Below are 20,592 nucleotides of genomic sequence, written 5' to 3'. Positions count from 1 at the left end.
AGGCTGGACCAGCCCCTGCCATATCTCGTGGCTGGCTCAAGTAGCAGGCCTGTGGATGTGGCAGTAGCTCTGCCATTTCATTAAGCTCTGCCGTTGCCTGCTATGATTTGAAACTGCCTCCTAAGTCATACTCCCAGTTAGACCCATTAAAATCAATGGGCATTACTAACTTATGCTCGTTAGTCTCAAGTGTTTCTGTTTGGAAGATGACTGAGCTAGCTATAACCCAGAGTCCTTCAACATCCTATAGCAGGGGTCAGCAACCTAAGGCCCATGGGCCACAAGCAGCCCAAGGGGGTCTTTTAACCAGCCCATGGACCTCCGCTGCCCACTTGGGGACCCCCACCACCCGCTCAGTCGGCTCCCATGCGCCGCGCTAAACCGGTGTGGAGAAGAGCGGGGACCGCCTTCCTCAACGCTGGCCGGCTTCCCATTGGCTACAGGAAGCTCCTGCACTCCGGCCCACTGCGGCGTCTGTGGGACCGTGAACCGGCCCAAGTCACAAAAGCTTTGCCGACCCCTAATCTATAGCAACATCTAGCATATTGTCAAATAGTTGTAGACTTAGGCAAATATTTTCATGGATATGTTTAATGATCTTAACATTTTTTAATTTTTTTTTTTAATGTAGTGGGACGGGTGAGTTTAAGCTGCACCCGAGCTTATTCCTTTTGCTTTTGATTTTGGGGAAGCTGTATCCATCACCAATGGATGGCACATATTCTGCCCTTAATATGGCACCCTTCGCTCCATTTATTTTGAGGTAAGTTGTACATTTCACTTCACAAATAACTTCAAGGTACCTGGTAATGCTATTTCAATTGTTAATTCAAAAAAGTTTCTTCCTTAGTTCACCTACCACATTTGTTATTCCACATGGGATCTAGTACAGTGTTGTTTTTTTAACATATAATTTTTATTAATTAATTTTTTAAGACAATATGTCCAACATTACAATAGCAAATAAAAATACTCTTTGCTGTGCCAAGCTCGTGACTTCCTTCTATCCCTTCAACTGGTTTTTTTGTTTTCAAGTCTTTATATCGCACTTTAAAACCTCCACTTTTGACCTTTATGTCCTTATAGTCAACTCTGTCTCTTTGGTCTAGAAAGTTATAAAATGTCTTACATTTAGTTGCAGGATTTATTTCAATCCCGCTAGTGTCTTCACATTTTTACGTGATCTAGTAATTAGTGTTCTATTTGTATGAGAAAAGTAGAGATAACTTATGTAGAACACCTTACATATTAAATATTGGAGGAAGGAGATACGTGGATTTTTCTTTTCCCCTGTGTCTTTCTGAGGCTGCAGCCATTTTCTTGTGTGGAAAGGGAAGTGGTTGGGGTCCAGTCTGGGAACACCTGAAGCTGCAGCACTGCTAAAGAAAAGCAGGTGTGAACCCAATTTATCTTGTGGATGTAAGACTGCTGCCACTCATATGTATGAGCAGAACATAAATGTAATATTTTTTTTTAAGAGAGAGAAAGCGAGAATGGTTTGGTGTGCACAATAGCAAATATACCTGTGGCCCATTTACATCTGGTGAAAGCTGTGTATTTCTGCATTGAACCAAAACGTTTGGTTTAATTGTCTTAAAAACAAAATTTAAACAATTATGTTCTGTTGTGTGGGTTCTGTACAAGCTTCTTGATCACGTGCAAAGGCAAGGGAGCCCTTCCCTTGTATGCTGGCCAGCAATTACTTGCTTCTGGTTATAGTTAAATTGTAAATCTATGGTAGACCTGTACAAACAGAACCAAGTATTTATTGATCCATGGGTGTTGAGACTGATATATATATATATTTTCAAGCACTGAGAATATGTTCAGCCTTGCACCTCAAACAATACAGCATTGGCTTGTAAAAAACCTAATTAAGCTGAATTGAAAGTATTCAAAGCCTAAGTGGAATTTTCCATTTAGTGGGAGTTGAGTTACACTTGGCTTGGCTGTGTTGAAGTAATTTACACAACGTGAGTCAGATTAAACGTTTACAAGAACAAATCTCGATCTTCTGTGCGGTCAGAATACTCCAAAGTTAAATTAGAAGACTTTTTATCAGTCATTCATCGTGTTATTAAAAGCACATTTTATCCTGGTAGTTTAATTGTAAAATACATTGTAGATTACTCCTTATAACCTTTAAAAATCTTTGAATGGAGGGTTAGGGTGTCCTTTGCTAGTAATTTTTAGCGAAATAGGCATGCTTTTGATGAAAAGAAGTAACTGAGAGGAATATATTAACTGTGAAAGTAAGAATATGAGCAATCCATTGGAGGGATTCCATTTTGTTGCTGTTTCTTGATCATCAGAAATGGCTTTCTGTGGAAATTCTGCCTGCCAATTTTGGCAAGTTCTGATTGATTGTGAATTCATACAGAGTAATCTGTTCTTTGCTTTAAGCAAAGCCCTAGGATATTCTCACATCATGAAAAGATATTTCCATCTCGGTCACAGGGTAGATGATGGGACTCAGCTTTACTTAGGGCTGCCAGCTTTAATCAGTAGTTTTTAAAATAAACAAAAGTTGCGGCTGATTAAAATGGGACCCAACTGATTAATCAGTGGAACTGAGAGCTCAGGATCCACTCGCTATATTTTTTAGTCTGTTTTTGTTCCCTTATAATTACTGTAATGGGGAATGAAATAGAAAATATTGAGGATAGCCTTTGTTATCTCAAAAAAGCATTATTCTGAAAAACATATTATCTATGGAGGCTTTGGTTTAAGGGCATGTACTCCCCTTTCCTCATCTTCTGTGTGCATTGAGAGGAGCCTGCCACCTTCCACCATGGCTTTAGATCCTGTTTCGTTTGAATAAACCACAGTTAATTCAAGCCATAGTTTAGTGATAGGAACAAGCTGTTTAAGTACTCTTCCCTCCTCTCTCCTCCAATGAAGCCGCAAGGAGGAGATTGAAACGATCTGCTTCCCCACTTTGATGAACCACAGTTTGTGATTATGCACAACAGGACAAAACTGTGGTTGGTTTAAGCTGTGGTTTACTGAAACAGGCCAAGGTTGAATTGTGGTCTCTGATCTTGTCCTTGGCTTGTTTCTATAAACTATAGTTTAAAACAAATGGCATTTCCCAGTTTGGACATTGTTACAAACTAACTTAAATTAGGAAGGGAGGTGGGGGTGATTCCAATCTTCTCATGGCCGTGCTGGAGGAGAAAAGATAGGAAGCACTCAAACAGGATCTGTTTCTCTAAGGCTAAATCATGGTTTAATGTTCTGTCCAAACTGGGCCTCAGAGTAAACAACAGTTTCCATGAATAGAGTATACTATAGTTTGGGTGTTGTTGTTGTTTTTCCAAAAATCTCAGTCTCTGGTGCCGGAAGGGAGTGAATCTTGGAATGTAAATCAAGAAAGGAAAAGAGGGTGGGAATGCCAATAATAATAATAATTTTTTATTTCTACCCCACCCATCTGGCTGGGTTTCCCCAGCCACTCTGGACAGCTTCCAACAAAAGATTAAAAATACATTAAAAATTAAAAATACATTACATACATATAAATCAAGATTGCAAAAGGATGGAGCTCATCCATTTGTGAATGGGATACTCTGGATATAACACAGTTAAACCAATTCTGATCGTTGTTTTCCTGCTACTCAACCCTAGAGAAAATACCAGGAACATGCAGAGTACTTGATAATAGTTCATACAAGTGAACTGATTTAAAACGTGGCACGATTACAGAATGAATACCGGAATGTTTTGAGTAGGATTTGGATGCAATGGAACAGAAACACAGCACATACCTCTTAAGTAGGGTTTTTCCTTCTTTCAGATGTCAGTAGGAATTCGAGTTCAGAACATAAATAACTTTTGATTGAAAAAGGCATTGATAAGACTGCACCGTAATCATTCTCTCTGTGTTTAATTGGGAAACTTGGCAGATTAGTAGGAAGCACTAAGATTTTTGCCAAAAGGTTTCAAGCAAAGCTGAGAGAATTCTACTCTGTGGTGGACAGGGCCTAATATTATTGCTGCTACTTACTGGGCAGGACATTCTAACAAGGCAGGGATCATTTAGCTGTGATTCCTGCACTGCAAAGTGTTTGACTTAGATGATCCTTTGGGTGCCTTCCAACTCTACAATTCTGTGATTCTGTAAGCAGTGAATGCAATGCCCAAGTGTTGCCTCTGTAGCAATAGATTGTAAATATTTATGATGTTCATTGTCCCACCCCCAACACCACCCCTTTTTACTGGGCCAAATTTAGCATGTGCAGTTTTGGGTTTGAAGTCAAATATGCCACTTTTTATTAAGTACAATATAAAGATAAAATTGTAAAAACCAGAACCCTGCTAATTATTTTCAGGCTTTTGAGGCTGTAAAAGACATAAGAAAGACAACGGAATGATTTCTATAAATATTTTGTAGCTTAGTAAATTAGAAGGAATTCATTCCTTCCTTTAAAAAGCTCTAGCTGTTAAGAGTGTTGAGAGTCTCATATCAAAATAGACTTTGAGGTGTGACTGGACCAATATTTAATGAACAGTTTTAAATAACATGACGTTATGCCTGAAACATTTTTTTAATCTTGAAATTAATAACTCTTGTCAATATTGGTGGAAATACAAATACGAATAGTAATGTCTGTGGGTTTGGGCGTTGCAAGTCACCTGCTTATTTGCTCGCTAAAGCAAGCCATATCTTACCTTGAGAGATGTTCAAACAGCATTGCCCTTGAGCTGCCTAAAAATAGAATCACCTTTTAAATGTTTGTTTTTGATAGGTAGAAGACACAATGCATTTCTAATGTGCTTGGTATTATGTATACAGAAGAGTTGTTTCCAATGGTTATACGTGTATAGATATTACGCATGCCTGTATTTAATGTGCCTCCTTGTCATTAACTGATTTCCCCCCCTCCCCGTAGCTCTTTTGATTTGCTTCAGCTAGAAAACTAGCTAATTGATTTCATTCTGTGATGCCCTTTCTGTGCACTTCCTCCTCTCTGCTTTCATCTGTAGTGCTTATGGGAAAATGGAATCGCAGCACCAGCTAAGCATATTATAGTTACAAAATCAGTTACTGGTTTTGCATTACCAGTTGCACCTGTGGTACTTAGAGATGGAGGTGGGTTCATTTCATACTGCGGAACTGCTCTTGCAGGTGCTCTTGCCTATGTAACTGTAAGAGGTTCTGACTTCTGGGAAAGGCTCCATGCAACTTCTAGTCTAAGGAGATAGTCGGTGTTGGAAAGGACAATAAAGGAAGTATTGGCACTTTTTTTTAAGGGACAAATTTCAGCGGTATCTCTCTTCCCTAATATTGGATTATGGAAGCTAATATTCCAGAATAGTGAGACCACAGTACTAATGATATGCAGGCAGATCCTGTATGTTCTTATTCAGAAGCAAGTTTAACGGGGCTTATTCCCCAAGAAGTGGGTACAGGATTGCAGCTCTGAAATGCTTTAGAATGGTTAATTTTATAATTGTGCTTTCCCTCCTAAATGCTAGATTTATTACGATGCTGCATACTTATTTTTTAAAAATCTTAATTATTCACCCACAATTATCCCCACTTTGTTGTTTTTGCAACGATGAGTACATAAATTCAAGGCTATGAACTTGCAACACTCTATTAATGAAGAATGCACTTTTAATGAGTTCTGAGTTCCTAGCATTTTAACTTTAACCTTGGGCATCGTGACATGTGCTAGATGGCAAGCTGTTTTTCAAATCTGGGTGAATTTCAAAGCAATCTTTCTGGAACAGTGGGTGGGAAGAGAAAGAAAGTCCATTTCCTGTCCCTGAGAGGTAATAATGCTAGGTTTGTTTTATATCTTGTATATTTATGTTATGAACTGCCCTGAGATCCGTGGATCAAGGGCAGTATACAAATTTAATCTAAATAAATAAAATAAAAATAAATAATACACTCAGAGGTTACAGATTACTGCCTCTGTATAGAGTTAAAAGGTTTATGGTGTACTTTTAATGTGTGCTGGAGAACTGAGCTATTCAACTTTGTTCTGGGTATTACATCATGCTAAGCTAAACCATGTCTTTCATGACTATGTGCGCTCCAGGAAAAATTGTTGCTTCTTTGCTCCTTCTCATGGGATGTTCCATCATCCCAACCTGGGCTTGTGGTTTAGCTCTCTCTCTCAACCTGTGGGTCCCCAGATGTTGTTGGACTACAACTCCCACCATTCCTGAGCTCTGGCCTTGCTAGCTAGGGGGGTGTTGGGAGTTGTAGTTCAACAACATCTGGGGACCCACAGGTTGAGAAAGGCTGCTCTAGGCAAACCACAAGCTTTAACCAACATTTGTCCTATAGTTTATCAAATCAAAACTTTATTGTGGTCCAAAGACCCACAAAACAATTTCAAAACTAGATACAGTTAAAACGACCAGACAGACAGATGGAAGAAACCAAGGCAGTCATTTTGTTTAATTTAGGGCAAAATTATCTTTGTTTCTTATAACCTCTGGAAAAAAATGTTGCCATGGCCAGTGTAATATCATTTGACCTGTCTTCCAAAAGATATTTAGGATTTTCGGATTTTCCCAGCAAATTTGCCAGTAAGGGTTTGAATAGTTGATCCCTTGCTTGCTCATATTGCCCACAATGCAGTAGGATATGCTTCATACAATTGATGTCCTGGGAACATAAACAAAGCGTATTGATGCCTCTCAGTCTGCCATTTAGAACTTATGAGGGAAATGCATTTAGTCTGGCTTTGGTAAATAAACGCCGATAGGTAGGTACAGACAAATTCCTAAGGTATGAGGTATGATTTAGGGTCGATGGCACCGAGGGAGGAAGCGTCGCCTTAAGCTTCACATCTTTCAGATTGTTTTATCGTTTAATACTATAGTTTAAAGCTTGTGGTTTGTCTGGGGGGAGCCAAACTACAAGCCAAACTATGGTTTAGCTCAGCACGGCAATAGAACAACCATAGAGGAGCAAAGCCTCTACAACCACTTTTTTGAGACCTCACACGCTTGCATGTATGCTAAGCCATAGTTTTTATTGTGCATAGCCATACTAAGTGTGGCTATACACAATAAATAAATTGATTGATTGATAGTGCAACATGCAAACTAAGCCATTAGGTCTTCAAACTAGTAAAGGAAGATGCATAAATGGAAATGAAGGGAAAGGAATGTGTTTAGAAAAGCCACCAACAATTGGGTCTGGACTCAACTGGACATTGGACCACCCTGTTCAAACGGGGGTTGTGGGTGGCATTTTCAGCGCCTTCCCCCTGTTTTGCCCAATTCCCCGGTGTCTGTGGAGTTAGGCATTGGTAAGTGTGGTGCATGATTGCAACCGAAGTCAGAAATAGGCAAGGGATCTCTGGAAGAAAAAGTGTTTTCTCTGTAACCATTGTTTTTTAACCAGTTAATCAGTTTCTCACGCTGTTTCTCACCCATCTCCATTTGGTGACACCAAGATAAAATATTGCTATGACTAGCAAGCAGTCTTTCTGGTTTCGTGTTATTTTCTAAATGGCTTCAAGTTGGCAGAATCATTCTCTGTTTGGAGGAATATTTGCTAAATGGTTAGAAAAGAAGAATTTGTAATGAACCCCATGTGGCTTCAACAAATTGCTACGCAAAGCTAGCTGAAGTCATTGTGGGTTGGAAAAACTGCATCTGTAAAATACAATAAACATCTAGTTGAAATAGAAAATCCCAGCAGGCTTGATGATGGCTCTGAAATATGATGGGAAAATATTTCTCTAGGGTGTAAAAATCTATATACACACACATGCGAGGGGGGTGGGGAGTGCAGCTTTTCATCTCGCTGAGATAACTTTTCTTAGAAATGTTATACACAAGTGGGCTTAGGAGTGGCTCCGTTTCAGCTCGCTTGTTAAATGACCACTTCAAATAACAGCCAAATTCCTATCAGTCTCAGAAGCGAAACCTACAGTTGTTGAAAAGCTGATCTGGAGTGGAATGGAAAATAGGGCTTTTCAATATGATAAACTTTGCAAATAGACTTTTTCTTTTCTTTTTTGAGACTAGGGACACTGCCTTACACTTAAGACAGTGTTTTTCTGGGGAGGAGAGACACCGCATTTTGTTAATGAGGGGAGCGGGCGTCTAAAATTACTTTATGGTCAGAACTGAACATCGTATCAGTATTATAAATCCACTGTGTTCTGGATGTGTTGAATGTATGGATATGGAGTGTGTATGAGTGTGAGTGTGTGTGTGTGAGAGAGAGAGAGAGAGAGAGAGAAGAAAGAAAGAAAGAAAGAAAGAAAGAAAGAAAGAAAGAAAGAAATCATACTCAGCCCCGACTGGAGGGTGGGGCCTCAGACTGAAAGAGAGCATAAGGTTTAGACACTTTTATTTTATACTTACTGGACCAAAGACTGCCACGTTCTGTCACGAACAGCTATTTTAAGCAAATAAAAGATGTGAACTGATGAAGAACTTTTGTCTGTTAACTGATAGAGATTTTGTCATATTAAGAAGTTTAAAATGCTCACAAATGTATTAATTAAAATATAGTAGTTCTGATGGTGCAAGATTAGACTGTGATGAACGTGTCCTCTCAGATCAGCTGATTATCTAAACAAAACTGTTATGCCATGGCCCCTCACAGCAGCCATGTTGTGTTTTGCTGCGACTAGCGCCCACAGCTCTCTCTCAAAATTCAAAAGGTGTCCACCAGTTCAAATTAGACTAGCAATCCTTGAGCTGAGTCATTCTTGACACACTGAAATTAATGGGCATGGCAAACTTGATTGTGTGCAGAGGAGGGTGACCAAGAGGATCAGTGGTCTGGAAACCAGGCCTTATGAGGAATGGTTGAGGAATTGGGTATGTTTAGCCTGGAAAAAGGAGCCTGAGAGGAGATACAATAGCCACCTTCAATATCTAAAGGGCTGCCACATGGAAGCAATCTTGTTTTCTCCTGCTTTGGAGGCTAGGACCCAGATTAATGGCTTCAAGTTACAAGAAAGGAGATTCCAACTAAAAGTCAGGAAGAACTTTTTGGTAGTAAGGGCTTTTTGACCATGGAGCAGACTCCCTGGGGAGGTTGTGGACTCTTTTTCCATGGATGTTTTAAAGCAGAGGTTGGGTGGCCATCTGTCATGGATACGCTAGTTGAGATTCCTACATTTCAGGGGGTTGGACTAGATGACCCTTGGGGTCCCTTCCAACTTTACAATTCGACATATTTTCTTACCTGTATCAGATTTCTAAAGGAGAGAGAACCATAGGACTGGAAGTCCTTTGTAGTTAAATGTCCTGTGGTGATTTAAAAGATCATAATCTTCGTATAAATGGTTATGGTCTCTTGTTTGCATTTGGCTTAAGCAACCTGAAGCTTAATTACAAAAGTTTGAAGTCTAGGTTAAAATATTTGCAAATGATAATGTACATGGGGGAGAACATATAGTTTGGTGGCAGAGCACATGTTCTTAAGTAATCAGGTTTAATCCCTATCTGCCTAGCAATCCCAGTCAAAAGGATCATTGACAGAGTTGCTGTCCTCCATGGTAGAGAATATTTTGCCTAGATCAGAAGTCTGATAAGGAAGATGTCCACACAGCCTTCATGGATTTCTTTTTGTATTTTAAACATATGTTACCTACTTCTCCAATGATTGGTCTTTTACTTGTGCTATTCATTAGTGCTTTAAGTGAATGTTTTGAAGGGCGTCCGAATTATTATGGGGCTTTCTTATAGAAGTTGCTAATTGTTATGCACGGCATGCTGCCAACTCAATTGCTGGTTTGCACAAGATGGAATATTTGCAAAGGGTAGCTGAGGCAGCAGAAATGCGCTGGAAATAATTTTGCAAGTTGTGGATCTAAATTTATTGAGTTTTGTTCTTTGGTCACGTGCTGCTGAAAGCAAATGTTTTATTTAGTAGTTCGTGTTGGAAGATAAATAGCACAAAATGTCACTGAGAACATTTAATTTCTGCTACATCTGTAGGTGAAAGTATTAAGTCATAACTTCTAGGCATCAAGTAAATGCAACAAGGCCACTTCTAGCTATTGGGGGGAGAGGCGTCGTATTTTAGCTGGCCTTTCCAAGACAAGTGTCTTATAACACTCAATCCCAGGCAAGAAGCCCTCCCCATTCCCTAGCTACTAATTATTGATTCCTGATTCTTTATCCTGTGTTTCTGCTGGTCTTTTATTTATTTTTAATAAATTAATTAATTGCATTTATAAATCACTTTTGTGTTCGTGTGTGTATCTGCCGCTTAACTGCCAAGTGTTTAAGCACTGTACAAGAAATACAAAAAAGGATAAAGGTTGGTTAAAAATATTCTTACAGAGAATAGAGGAGCATGAGCACAATGATGGATTGGGGATTGGACTGAGTCTGGCTTTGCTCGGGTGCTGTTGATGTGCCCCAGCAGCTAACCGGCCTTGCCAGGTTCTGGCGCTTGACATGTAAAATCAGTGAGAATTTTGATCTCCCCCTCTGCCACTTTCAGAAACAGGCCCCTTATGCCACATTTACACACTCAAATTCAAAAGCTGTTCACAATGCGGTGTGGCACAGTGTCTTCTCAGGAGCCCTTGTAGTGTGGAACTAGTTGCATAGTTATTGGGATCGTTGATAACAACATTCCTGCCCATGGAATCGTATTACTTGGATATGAATTCACAATAGTATGAGCTACTTAGAACCTGCTTTGTTTCCCCCTGTGTAAGGCAAGTTAGTTGACCTTTCTTGTTTCTTTGTTTTAATTCTGGTAATGGTGCATTCTGCATGGAGAAGATGGAGCAGAAAGTGAAAAATATGGCTAGGGCAGCCCCAGGCAGGGTAACTGCCTCATCCCCTGTTTTGGGGGGCCTCCACACCTGGCACTGACAGCCAGCTCTCCAGGTGACACAATATCGGCACCAGCAGCAAGTAAGTAAGTGGGTCCTGAGGAGCAGGGATGTCACTGCCTTCATTGCCACAAAGAGGAGGAAGGGCAGCAGCAGAAGTGCCGGGACAACACTGTGCTGTTTGACCCGCATACCAGTTAGTATTTTGTAGTGTGGATAAATGGATTATTATTATTATTATTATTATTATTATTATTATTATTATTATTATTTGCATAGCTGTTGTTGGCATTGTCTCGGGAGACAATGGAGTGCACCTCTGGGGGTGAAGTCAAACGGCTGGGAAATCACAGCGCCTGCTGTGGCTGCAGAGACCAGTAACTCATAACTGCTGCCTCTGTGTTGTTTTTGCTGTGGTAGCAGCAGCAGCAGCGAAGTGACCTCTCTGGGGTGCAAGCCTGGACAGTGTATACGGAGGTCCTGGACTGGCCAGACAGCAAGACCCCCGCCTCTCAGTCTCACTGATGTGGTCCAAAGGAAAGTAGAGCAAGATATTGGCACCAGATTGGCTGCAAGAGTTGACTGAAGGAGGCATACAAGGTGCCATCCAATCGTCTAAGGGACTCCACTCTGGTTTGTATAGGCTTCATTCCTTAGCCTTCCCTTCTCCCAAAGGTGTCTCGCAAGGAAGTGGATACAGATTATTCCTCAATCTCCTGAAGCCTTTCTCACGAATGAGTATAGCTGCAAGGAAGCGAAGGTTTAGGATCAGTGTTTTCCTAGATGGATTATCATCTCAGGTTGACAAGCCCCTTTTGACCCTCACTTCCCTCTGCAACATGTGCAGAAACCACCTTCTAGACTGTTGGACCCTTAGTCCACCGGAGCCTATCTTCACATGCAGGGGAATTCCCTAACTACTGGGGGGGGGGGGTTTGAGACCTATCGGCAACCCTCACCTGGTTTAGCCGGCCAGTCAAAGCCGTTCCCGGGGTGTGGCCGCTGTTGCTGACAGCTTCTAGGAGCCACAGGTGAGAGCTGAGTGTAGGGTGGAGACAAAAGTTGGACAAATTACTCTAAAAGAAGCACGGCACGTCCCCCACTAGAGGTATTACCTGTCCCCTAACATGCCATACAGGGACGCGGGTGGCGCTGTGGGTAAAAGCCTCAGCGCCTAGGACTTGCCAATCGAAAGGTCGGCGGTTCGAATCCCCGCGGCGGGGTGCACTCCCGTCACTCGGTCCCAGCGCCTGCCAACCTAGCAGTTCGAAAGCACCTCCGGGTGCAAGTAGATAAATAGGGACCGCTTACTAGCGGGAAGGTAAACGGCGTTCCGTGTGCTGCGCTTGCTTGCCAGATGCAGCTTGTCACGCTGGCCACGTGACCCGGAAGTGTCTCCGGACAGCGCTGGCTCCCGGCCTCTAGAGTGAGATGAGCGCGCAACCCTAGAGTCTGTCAAGACTGGCCCGTACGGGAAGGGGTACCTTTACCTTTACCTTAACATGCCATATACAAATCTACTATAAATAAAAGTGTGTTATAGAAATTTTTACAGAGTGCATTTCAGTTGCCTTGAATCACTTATGACACGATTATCTTTCTCTAAATTAGATTTCCCAAGCAGGGAAGTATAAAAGGAAAACAGCAAACCCTCCCCCCCCCCCCCCCCGCCAGCAAAAACATTATTCAGGGTTGCCAGAGTTTCAGGAAAGCCTTCACTTCAATATACTTTGGTTTTTGTAACGGTCAGACGTGTCATAGTTTTAAAGTTCATTCTGACTAGGCAAAGGTTAAATACTTAAAGCTCAAACACTGAGAGTGCTTATTTGAATAATAAAATTTATGGTTTCACTCCAAGATTTTCCAGCTGTTGCATGATACAGCTTGTATATTTTGCTTTGTTTATTCGCTATCAAAAAGCAAATCCCTTCAGATTAATCTGAAGCGACCCCAGCACCACTCAGACTCAAGTGAGAAGAGAGATCACAGACCGCTTTCATTGTAATCCTGCTTGTTAAATCCAGACTTATTGCTGGAGGACTGTTTATTTTTTAACTTGAAGGAAGTATGTTTCATTTTATAATATATATGCAAACATAGTTAAGTTAGCTTGATTGCCACCAGCACTTTTTAATCTTGGGAGACTTTATTTGACAAGTCAAACGATTTCCCATGTTTATTGTGAACTGCCAGGAGGAAACAGTATTTTTCTTATAGACAGGAAGTCCAGGATCAGATACAGTATTGTTCAAGGGCTTCCTTGTGATTTCAATAACAAGGAAGCAAGAACTGGCACTCCAACCTGGGGTTTTATGACTTGTTTACATCTGCTGGACCATTGTGTTTCGGCTCCTTTCTCTTTCCAGTTTTCTTCCATAAATTTGTGCTTGGTAAATGTCCTGACAACAGGTAATGGTTGAGTGACATACAGTAGCAATTAAAGGGTGGGATTCTTTGAAGGGAAGGAAATGGGATTCCCCACCCCTGTTAAGTGAAGCCAAAATTTTACGGCAGGAGCCACAATCTGAATCTTAAGATCTGTATCCTTTTTGTGTTGAAATAAGCATCATCATCCATTTTTACATTTTGATGAACCACATTTGATAAATCATGGAATTGTAGAGTTGGGAGGGACCGCAAGGATCATCTGGTCCAACCCCCTGCCCAACGTGGGGCTCGAATCCATAACCCTGAGGTGTATGAAGCATCCAGGCATGGAGGTTCACCAATAAGCTGTTGAAACAAACCTTGTTGGTGGTATGTTGCTGTGTCTTCAAGCTTGTAGCTGGCTTTCCGACCTTTCTGTTGGCCAGGTAGTTAGATCCTCTGCTCAAATCAGCCCAGAGTTCCTTACAATTTAGTTGCATTCTGGCTAACTCCCATCAAGCTTGCTTTCTCGGTCCTGGTTCTTTGTGCCTGCCCTTATCAGTGACCCTTCCCTCATCTGTGAAATGTAAATGTAAATCTAAATCAGAAATCCTATGGAGAGAGGGGAAATGTATTGGCTAATTTGGGGCAGGGAAAGGTTTCTTCTCCCTGTTCCTTCTTCAGTCACTTGTCTGCCCACCAACACTATTTTTCATAGGTTTTAAAGTTGTGGCTTTAGGAAGCAGCTATATTCAAATGGAAATGGACTGGTTTTTTATTGGGGGGGGGAGCTCTCTCCCAGAAATATAGCCTGAATATCTGGGATAGCAGCTCTTCCTAGGGTGGGAAGAAGGAGCCAGTCCAATTTGACCTCTGTGTGTAAGGAGAATCTCCTTGCCTTTCCAGCATCTTTTTGAATGAATGGGAATTTACATAAGTAAAAATATGCAGTGTTGCTTCAATAACTGCAATTGCTGGCAAAAGCTAGTCCTTTAATCCAATTCATGGTGAACAAAAAATACATGGGGTTGGGTGGAGAATGAAGATACACATATTTTTCAGTCACTGATAAGAATGTTAATCTCATGTTTGGAAGAGGCAGTATGTGTGAAAGGTAAAGCGCTGTTCTACATATCCTTGCGTTTGCCACAACAAGTATGGTTTTTGGATTTTATTTTACCCTAATATATTATGTGCATTATGTACACATATATTATTTGCCATGATATAATAAACAATTGCGAGTTTCTAAATGCTTAGGCTTCTGTTTAAAATGACCACAGAATAAAGCAAGCTCCTTAAGTGTTTGACTGTAATCTGCATTTGATTATGTTACTAGAACTAATGCAATTAAATCAAAATGGAATGCAGTTCTAGAGTTGGATGAGAAAAAAAGGCCTCTGAATCATGTTTTTGGAAAGTACCTTTTCACAAAATATCTGGCAGTCACAACACTGGCAGCGTTCCCATTTTCCATTCTTTCTCTTGAATTGATGCCAGATTCCTTTGGGAAATCATCATTTGTAAAAGATTGCGAGGAAAAAGAGGGGCATTCTTGAGTGTGCCGTTACTGCTAATTAGAAGCTAAACATCTGCAACTGTGTCAGGGTTAATTGTATTTGAAAAGAAACACTTATACACAAGAGTTTGTTCAATTTAAATAAGGCATGGTGTTGCACAAACATGGGAGCATTTGCAGACAAATTATTTTGCATTGCGTTGCAGTAAAGCATTCTCATTTATTTGAATCCTTCCTACTACTAAACTGCTTGCTTCCTTCTTCTAGAAATGCCGCTTTAAAGATTTTGCCTCTATGCATAAGCCACTAAATAAGTTGGGGAAAGCATATCTTGCAACACAGATCTGATTCCTTAGTTCAGCATCTTAATTCCAGTTTGTTTCCAATGCAAGCTATGTTAGGGTGATACTTACTGAGTCAAACCTGGAGAAGACCTACTAATTTAAGTTCATTCATTTCAGTAGCTCTGTCCTCTGTATGACTTATTCGGGTATCATCCGTACTTTGGTTTTCTACTCATACTGCATTGGGAGTGTAGACTTCACCGCTGGGAAGACTGTGTTTCTGGAATTTGCATAGCTCTGAACCTGTAGAACCATTAGCACAAATTTTGGAAGCAAAATGTGCCCCCAGAATTCAAATGATGAGAGGATCACTCAGTATTTACTATGTAGACATACAGACAGAAAAGGTTGGCTTTCAGCAGAAAGGGGCTATGATTTATGCAGAATGATGACAAAAAGAGTCGCTTTGTCATTTCCCCTGCATTTGAAACCTAGGACAATTGGAGATGTGGGACAGCAGGAATCACCCTCTGCCTAGTTCAAGGGAGAGTTATCCCTGTGGAAGAGGACCTGAAGCAAGGAAACTGAAATCTTTTACTTCCTCACTTAACCACCCAGCAACAGTTTTTCCTCTGGGAACTCCTGGCTGAGAATGCAGGAGGGTGCAGCTGAAAGCCAGTCCATGACACCATCATGCACAACTCCTTGCCAGGACCCTGTCCCTTCAAATTGATGACTCCCTGCTTTAAAGCCCTAAACGGCCTCGGTCCAGTATACCTGAAGGAGTGGCTCCACCCCCATCATCCAGCCCGGACACTGAGATCCAGCGCCGACGGCCTTCTGGCGGTTAACCCCTCATTGCGAGAAGTGAGGTTACAGGGAACCAGACAGAAGGCCTTTTCGGTAGTGGCGCCCACCCTGTGGAACGCCCTCCCATCAGATGTCAAGGAAATAAGCAACTATCCTATGTTTAAAAGACATCTGAAGGCAGCCCTGTTTAGGGAAGTTTTTAATATTTAATGCTGTATTGTTTTTAATGCTCAATTGGGAGCCGCCCAGAGTGGCTGGGGAAACTCAGCCAGATGGGCGAGGTATAAATAAACTATTATTATTATTAGGTGGAGATAGATCTTGTACACTGAAATCATTCACTATTTAGGAGCACGATTGGGAACTGACAGTTGTCAGATCACTGTCTGCTTTTCCTAGAAGTGCACCCAAGATTTTGTAGAGTACACCTTTGCCAAATGACTCCTGGTCTGCTGACACCCTTCATGTGAGTCCTATGGACAACTCAGCCTGAGGGGAGGGGGCACTTTTCACATTACAGTGAGCAGTGGCATGCAGATAAGCAGCTTGTTCGTTTACATGGTGAGAGGTATGTGCTGCTGTTCATTTAGGGGGGGGAAATCAAAGTGGTTCGCAATAGAACATAAAACCATATTAAAAAAATTTAAAGCTGGACATCGGTTAGCTGTTGTGGAAAGATGTATTCTTAATTGGCTGCCTTGGCCTGGTGGAATAGAAGAGTTTTCAGCAGGCATTAAAAAGTTGGCACAGAAGGCGTCTGCTGAATCTCTATTGGCAGAGTATTCCACAGCGCTGGGCTGATGACACGAAAGGCTGTATTTATTGTTGTCAAATAGAGCCCCTGCATCTCCTCAAGTAGCCTCATCATTTGATGGGCCAAAAGAATGAAAATAAGAAGCTATTTTTTTTATAAAAAAGTTACTTTCTTTGTTCCTTGCAAAGCTGCCGTTTTAATCTCCTTATAGGGAAAGGTGTTGTATGTTCGTCTCTAGTGTGCAGTTAAAGGATGAATGTATAAGTCTATTTCCAATTCAGGGTAATTTCACATACACTCATTCATAAACCCATTCTGTCCTTTTTCTGCATTAATCTGTTGGGTTTTTTGTTTTGTTTTTTAAAACCCCCAGTAATCTGTGATTTTTGAAAGGAAAAAGAACGAATGAAAATAATAGTCATTTTATTTATTAAATTTTTAATCAAGAATGTATAACTTGCTGTTAAAATGGAATATACAAGACGAAATGGTTAAATCGGCTATGATAAAGTGGGCACAGGATATTGGGTATAACATTATGTTTGAGGACTGGGAAAGGTTGTGGACCACTGGGCTGAACTTCACTGCATGTAATGCTCTGAAGGAAAATGTAATGAAAATGATATATAGATGGTACATGACCCCAGTTAAACTTGCCAAAATATACCATTTGTCTGAAAATAAATGTTGGAAATGTAAAGAAAGTGAAGGAACATTCTTTCACCTCTGGTGGACTTGCCCTAAAGTGAAGGCCTTCTGGGAAATGATATATAATGAGTTGAAAAAGGTATTTAAGTATACCTTCACCAAGAAACCAGAGGCCTTCCTTCTGGGTATTGTCGGTCAGAAGGTGCTAAAGAAGGACCGAACATTTTTTATGTATGCAACAACGGCAGCAAGGATACTCATCGCTAAGAACTGGAAAACTCAAGATCTACCCACACTGGAAGAATGGCAGATGCAGCTGATGGACTATATGCAACTGGCCGAGATGACTGGCAGAATTCGAGACCTGGGAGAAGAGAGGATTGAAGAAGACTGGAAGAAATTTAAGATTTATTTACAAAAATATTGTAATTTGGTTGAATGCTAAGAAGGATGCTAGATCAAAATAACTGTCCACCACTAAATTAGATTTGAATTTGATGATAAGTGAGACTAAGGAAAATATAAACCTTTTGGAGAACTGTTAGACTGTATTTAAATGAGCGGATACAAGATTGTAAACAAGATGATAATTTGCTTGAAAAAGCTTTTTAACGATGTAAGTGGGAGCGGGAGACGTGAGGGAGTCCAAAGAAGTGATGAAATTATGTTATGATACAAGTAATGTTGTTTATTATTTATGCATTTGTATTCAAAAATTTTAATAAATATTTTTTAAAAAAATGAAACAAGCAGCGAAATTAGCTGCTAATATATTATCACATTCCAGCTAGCTTTCCATTGACAGAGAAAAAAAAAATATATTTATTAAATTTTTATACTGCCCTACACCCATAGATCTTGGCAGTTCACAACAGAAAGGTGCAGTAGTAAATATATATATATCTGCACATGTGCTTTGTCTCATGGACACACTGTAAAACATGCGCTGACCCTTTGTGTTTAACCCACTTGAATATGTTGCTTAAGCTATGTTGCGTAAATTCTCATAAAGTGCAAAATCTCAAGGAGAGTCGTGCTCTCATCTGTACCTGTTTGTGTTAATATGCTGTGTATATGGGTGAGCTCTAACAAATTCTGCATCTCCTCTCCGCCCTACCAGATGTGGTCACTCTCCTGTGTATCGTTCCCGTGAGTTGGCTGGTCGCGCCCTGGTCCCTTTTATTATGGTAAACCAGGTCCCACAGACTGTATCGTCTTTGTTGGCTGGGCTTCCGGACTGCACAGATCCCTGCGTACGACAGAATGCCATTCATGGAACACTACTGCAAGTAAGCTTTGCTTCTTTGCAAAACTTTGAAACTAAGGCAGAGCTTGCCAAACAGTTCTTTCCAAGGTGATGGATGGAGGAGATCAGAATTACATTTATGTTGAGTGTTTGGATTTTACAGCCGTGCCTTTCAGGTCTCAGGATGACCCAAATGGCAGGAATGCTTGTGGAGTACAGTCATACCTCATGTTATGTTTGCTTCAGGTTGAGCGCTTTCAGGTTGCGTCCTGTGGCTACCGGGAAGTACTGGAAAGGGTTACTTCCGGGTTTCGCTGCTCGCGCATGCGCAGGCACACAAAATGATGTCATGCGCAGAAGCGGCGAGTTGCGACGCGCAGACGTGGGTTGCATTCCTTTCAGATTGCGAACGGGGCTCCGGAACGGATCCTGTTTGCAACCAGAGGTACCGCTGTACCTGAATGAGAGGAAAAGATATAACTCAGTGATGGAGCATGTGCTTAGCATGCAAAAAATCCTGGGTTCAATCTCTGGCATCTTCAGGGAGAGTTGGGAAAGATTCCTTTCCGAAATCCCTGGAGAGGTGTATTCTGATTTTCATTAGCTATAAAAAAACTGTAGTATTATTACCTGAATCTGCATTGATTTTTTTTATGCTAAGGTGTATTGGCTGATTGAAGTGCAGGTAGACATAGGTCTGAGAGGAGGAATGGGGGGGGATTTTAAATATTGCTCATATCAGTGGGCATGAATGACTACCTAAAGTAGATGGAAAGAGTGGTGACCGTTCAGCATGAGTTGGCAATGGGAAGACACATAAAGATGGGAATGTCTCTGAAGAGCAAGAGAGGTATTGCATTGTATTACTTTTTTCAAGTTTTCTTATCACCCCGGCTGTTGACTTAGGAGGGAGCTCTAGGAACACAGAGCTAGATTCTAGATTCACAGAGATTCTAGATTCACAGAGCTAGCTCTAGGAACACAGAGCTAGCTCTAGATTCACAGAGCTCTGAAACAATATTATAAAATGTGAAGATGCATCAACAGCTTTGAATTGGAAAATGTTCCACAATTAATATCAGGTTTGTATGAACAGGATTGCAGTGGAGCTATAACTCAACAATTACTTTTGATTCCTACTTTGGCCCTGCATAAATGGTCTCATTCACTTTTCTTTTTCTTACTTTTTACCCTTTTCCTCCATGCTACAGCTCTTATCCAGCAGCTGCTTAGGAAAGTACCTGGGGGTTTGCTGAATGACTTTGTGTCTGAGTGTTTTTGTCACTACCAGATTGGATTATTTGGTCTTATTCTCATGGAAACCAATGTGGGGGGAGGAAAATAAAGCTTGTATCTTGAAAAATAAATCCCCAGAGCACAAAGTAACAAAGTTCAGGAAAGATTATAAACTCCTCAAATGGAACAGGACACAATCTGTTGCCGCCACTGCAAAATTCATTAATAGTTTTGGGAGTGTGTGTGTTTTAATGCCTGTCTGCATAAATGCCATTCAGACTGAAAATTCCACATTCCAAACAGAAGGGCACCTGTGACAATTACTGTCAATTGTATTACACAAAGAGCTGTGTATTAAAATATATATATACTGTAGAAAATTTGATGGTACATAATAGCATTTCTCTCACTCCCATAAAGCAAATACTTTATTTAAACATTTGAAGTTACTTGAGTGATGAAATTAGCTTATGATATGTTGATTGTCCCCAATTTATCTTTTCTTAATGAGGCAGTTAAGCCTTACCTCTCACTTGCTTTTAGTACTGACTTGCATGAGATTATAAAAACCTCCCCTTAACAAAGAAGTTCTGTTAACAGAACATACAATTGAGTTTTCTTGCTTTGTGTGCTTTTTTTAACCAATAGTGCGTCCTGATTCTCAGAGGAACATGTGAAAGTTCTGTATTCCAATCCAGCTTGTCCCTCACGATAGGTAGAGGTGACAAGACAGCCCAGGAACTTCCTGCCTGAGCCTTGTCCATAGCCTTTGACCTCAAAAACCATGTCTTCCTCATGAATTTCAGGTGCTTACTCCCAATTAAGGAGATACCACCAGCAAATGGCACTGTAACAACAGAGTTTCTGTAAGGGGTTCTCTCTTTATGCACACAAGGGGTTGCCAAAGCCTCTGTTGTTCACATTGGAAAGAAGAGGGTGAAGAGCCTTTT

The 20,592-nt window shown here is 40.9% G+C and overlaps 1 protein-coding gene across 4 annotated transcripts in view; it reads left to right on the top strand.

Moving 5' to 3' along the window:
• The window catches only part of THADA (THADA armadillo repeat containing), a 147,517-nt gene that overhangs the window by 66,474 nt on the left and 60,451 nt on the right, over positions 1 to 20,592 (top strand). For all 4 annotated transcript variants that reach the window (XM_083732989.1, XM_083732991.1, XM_083732990.1 and 1 more), the window contains 2 exons: positions 632 to 763; positions 18,281 to 18,449. In XM_083732989.1, the coding sequence (XP_083589115.1) occupies positions 632 to 763; positions 18,281 to 18,449 (301 nt within the window). The remainder of the gene's footprint in view (positions 1 to 631; positions 764 to 18,280; positions 18,450 to 20,592) is intronic.

The sequence above is a fragment of the Podarcis gaigeae genome (genome assembly GCF_964106915.1).
Source record: "Podarcis gaigeae genome assembly, chromosome: 3".
In the NCBI taxonomy this organism is placed as follows: Eukaryota; Metazoa; Chordata; class Lepidosauria; order Squamata; family Lacertidae; genus Podarcis; species Podarcis gaigeae.
Note: the sequence above shows the minus strand (reverse complement) of the source record. Positions and strands in the feature narration are given on the sequence as shown.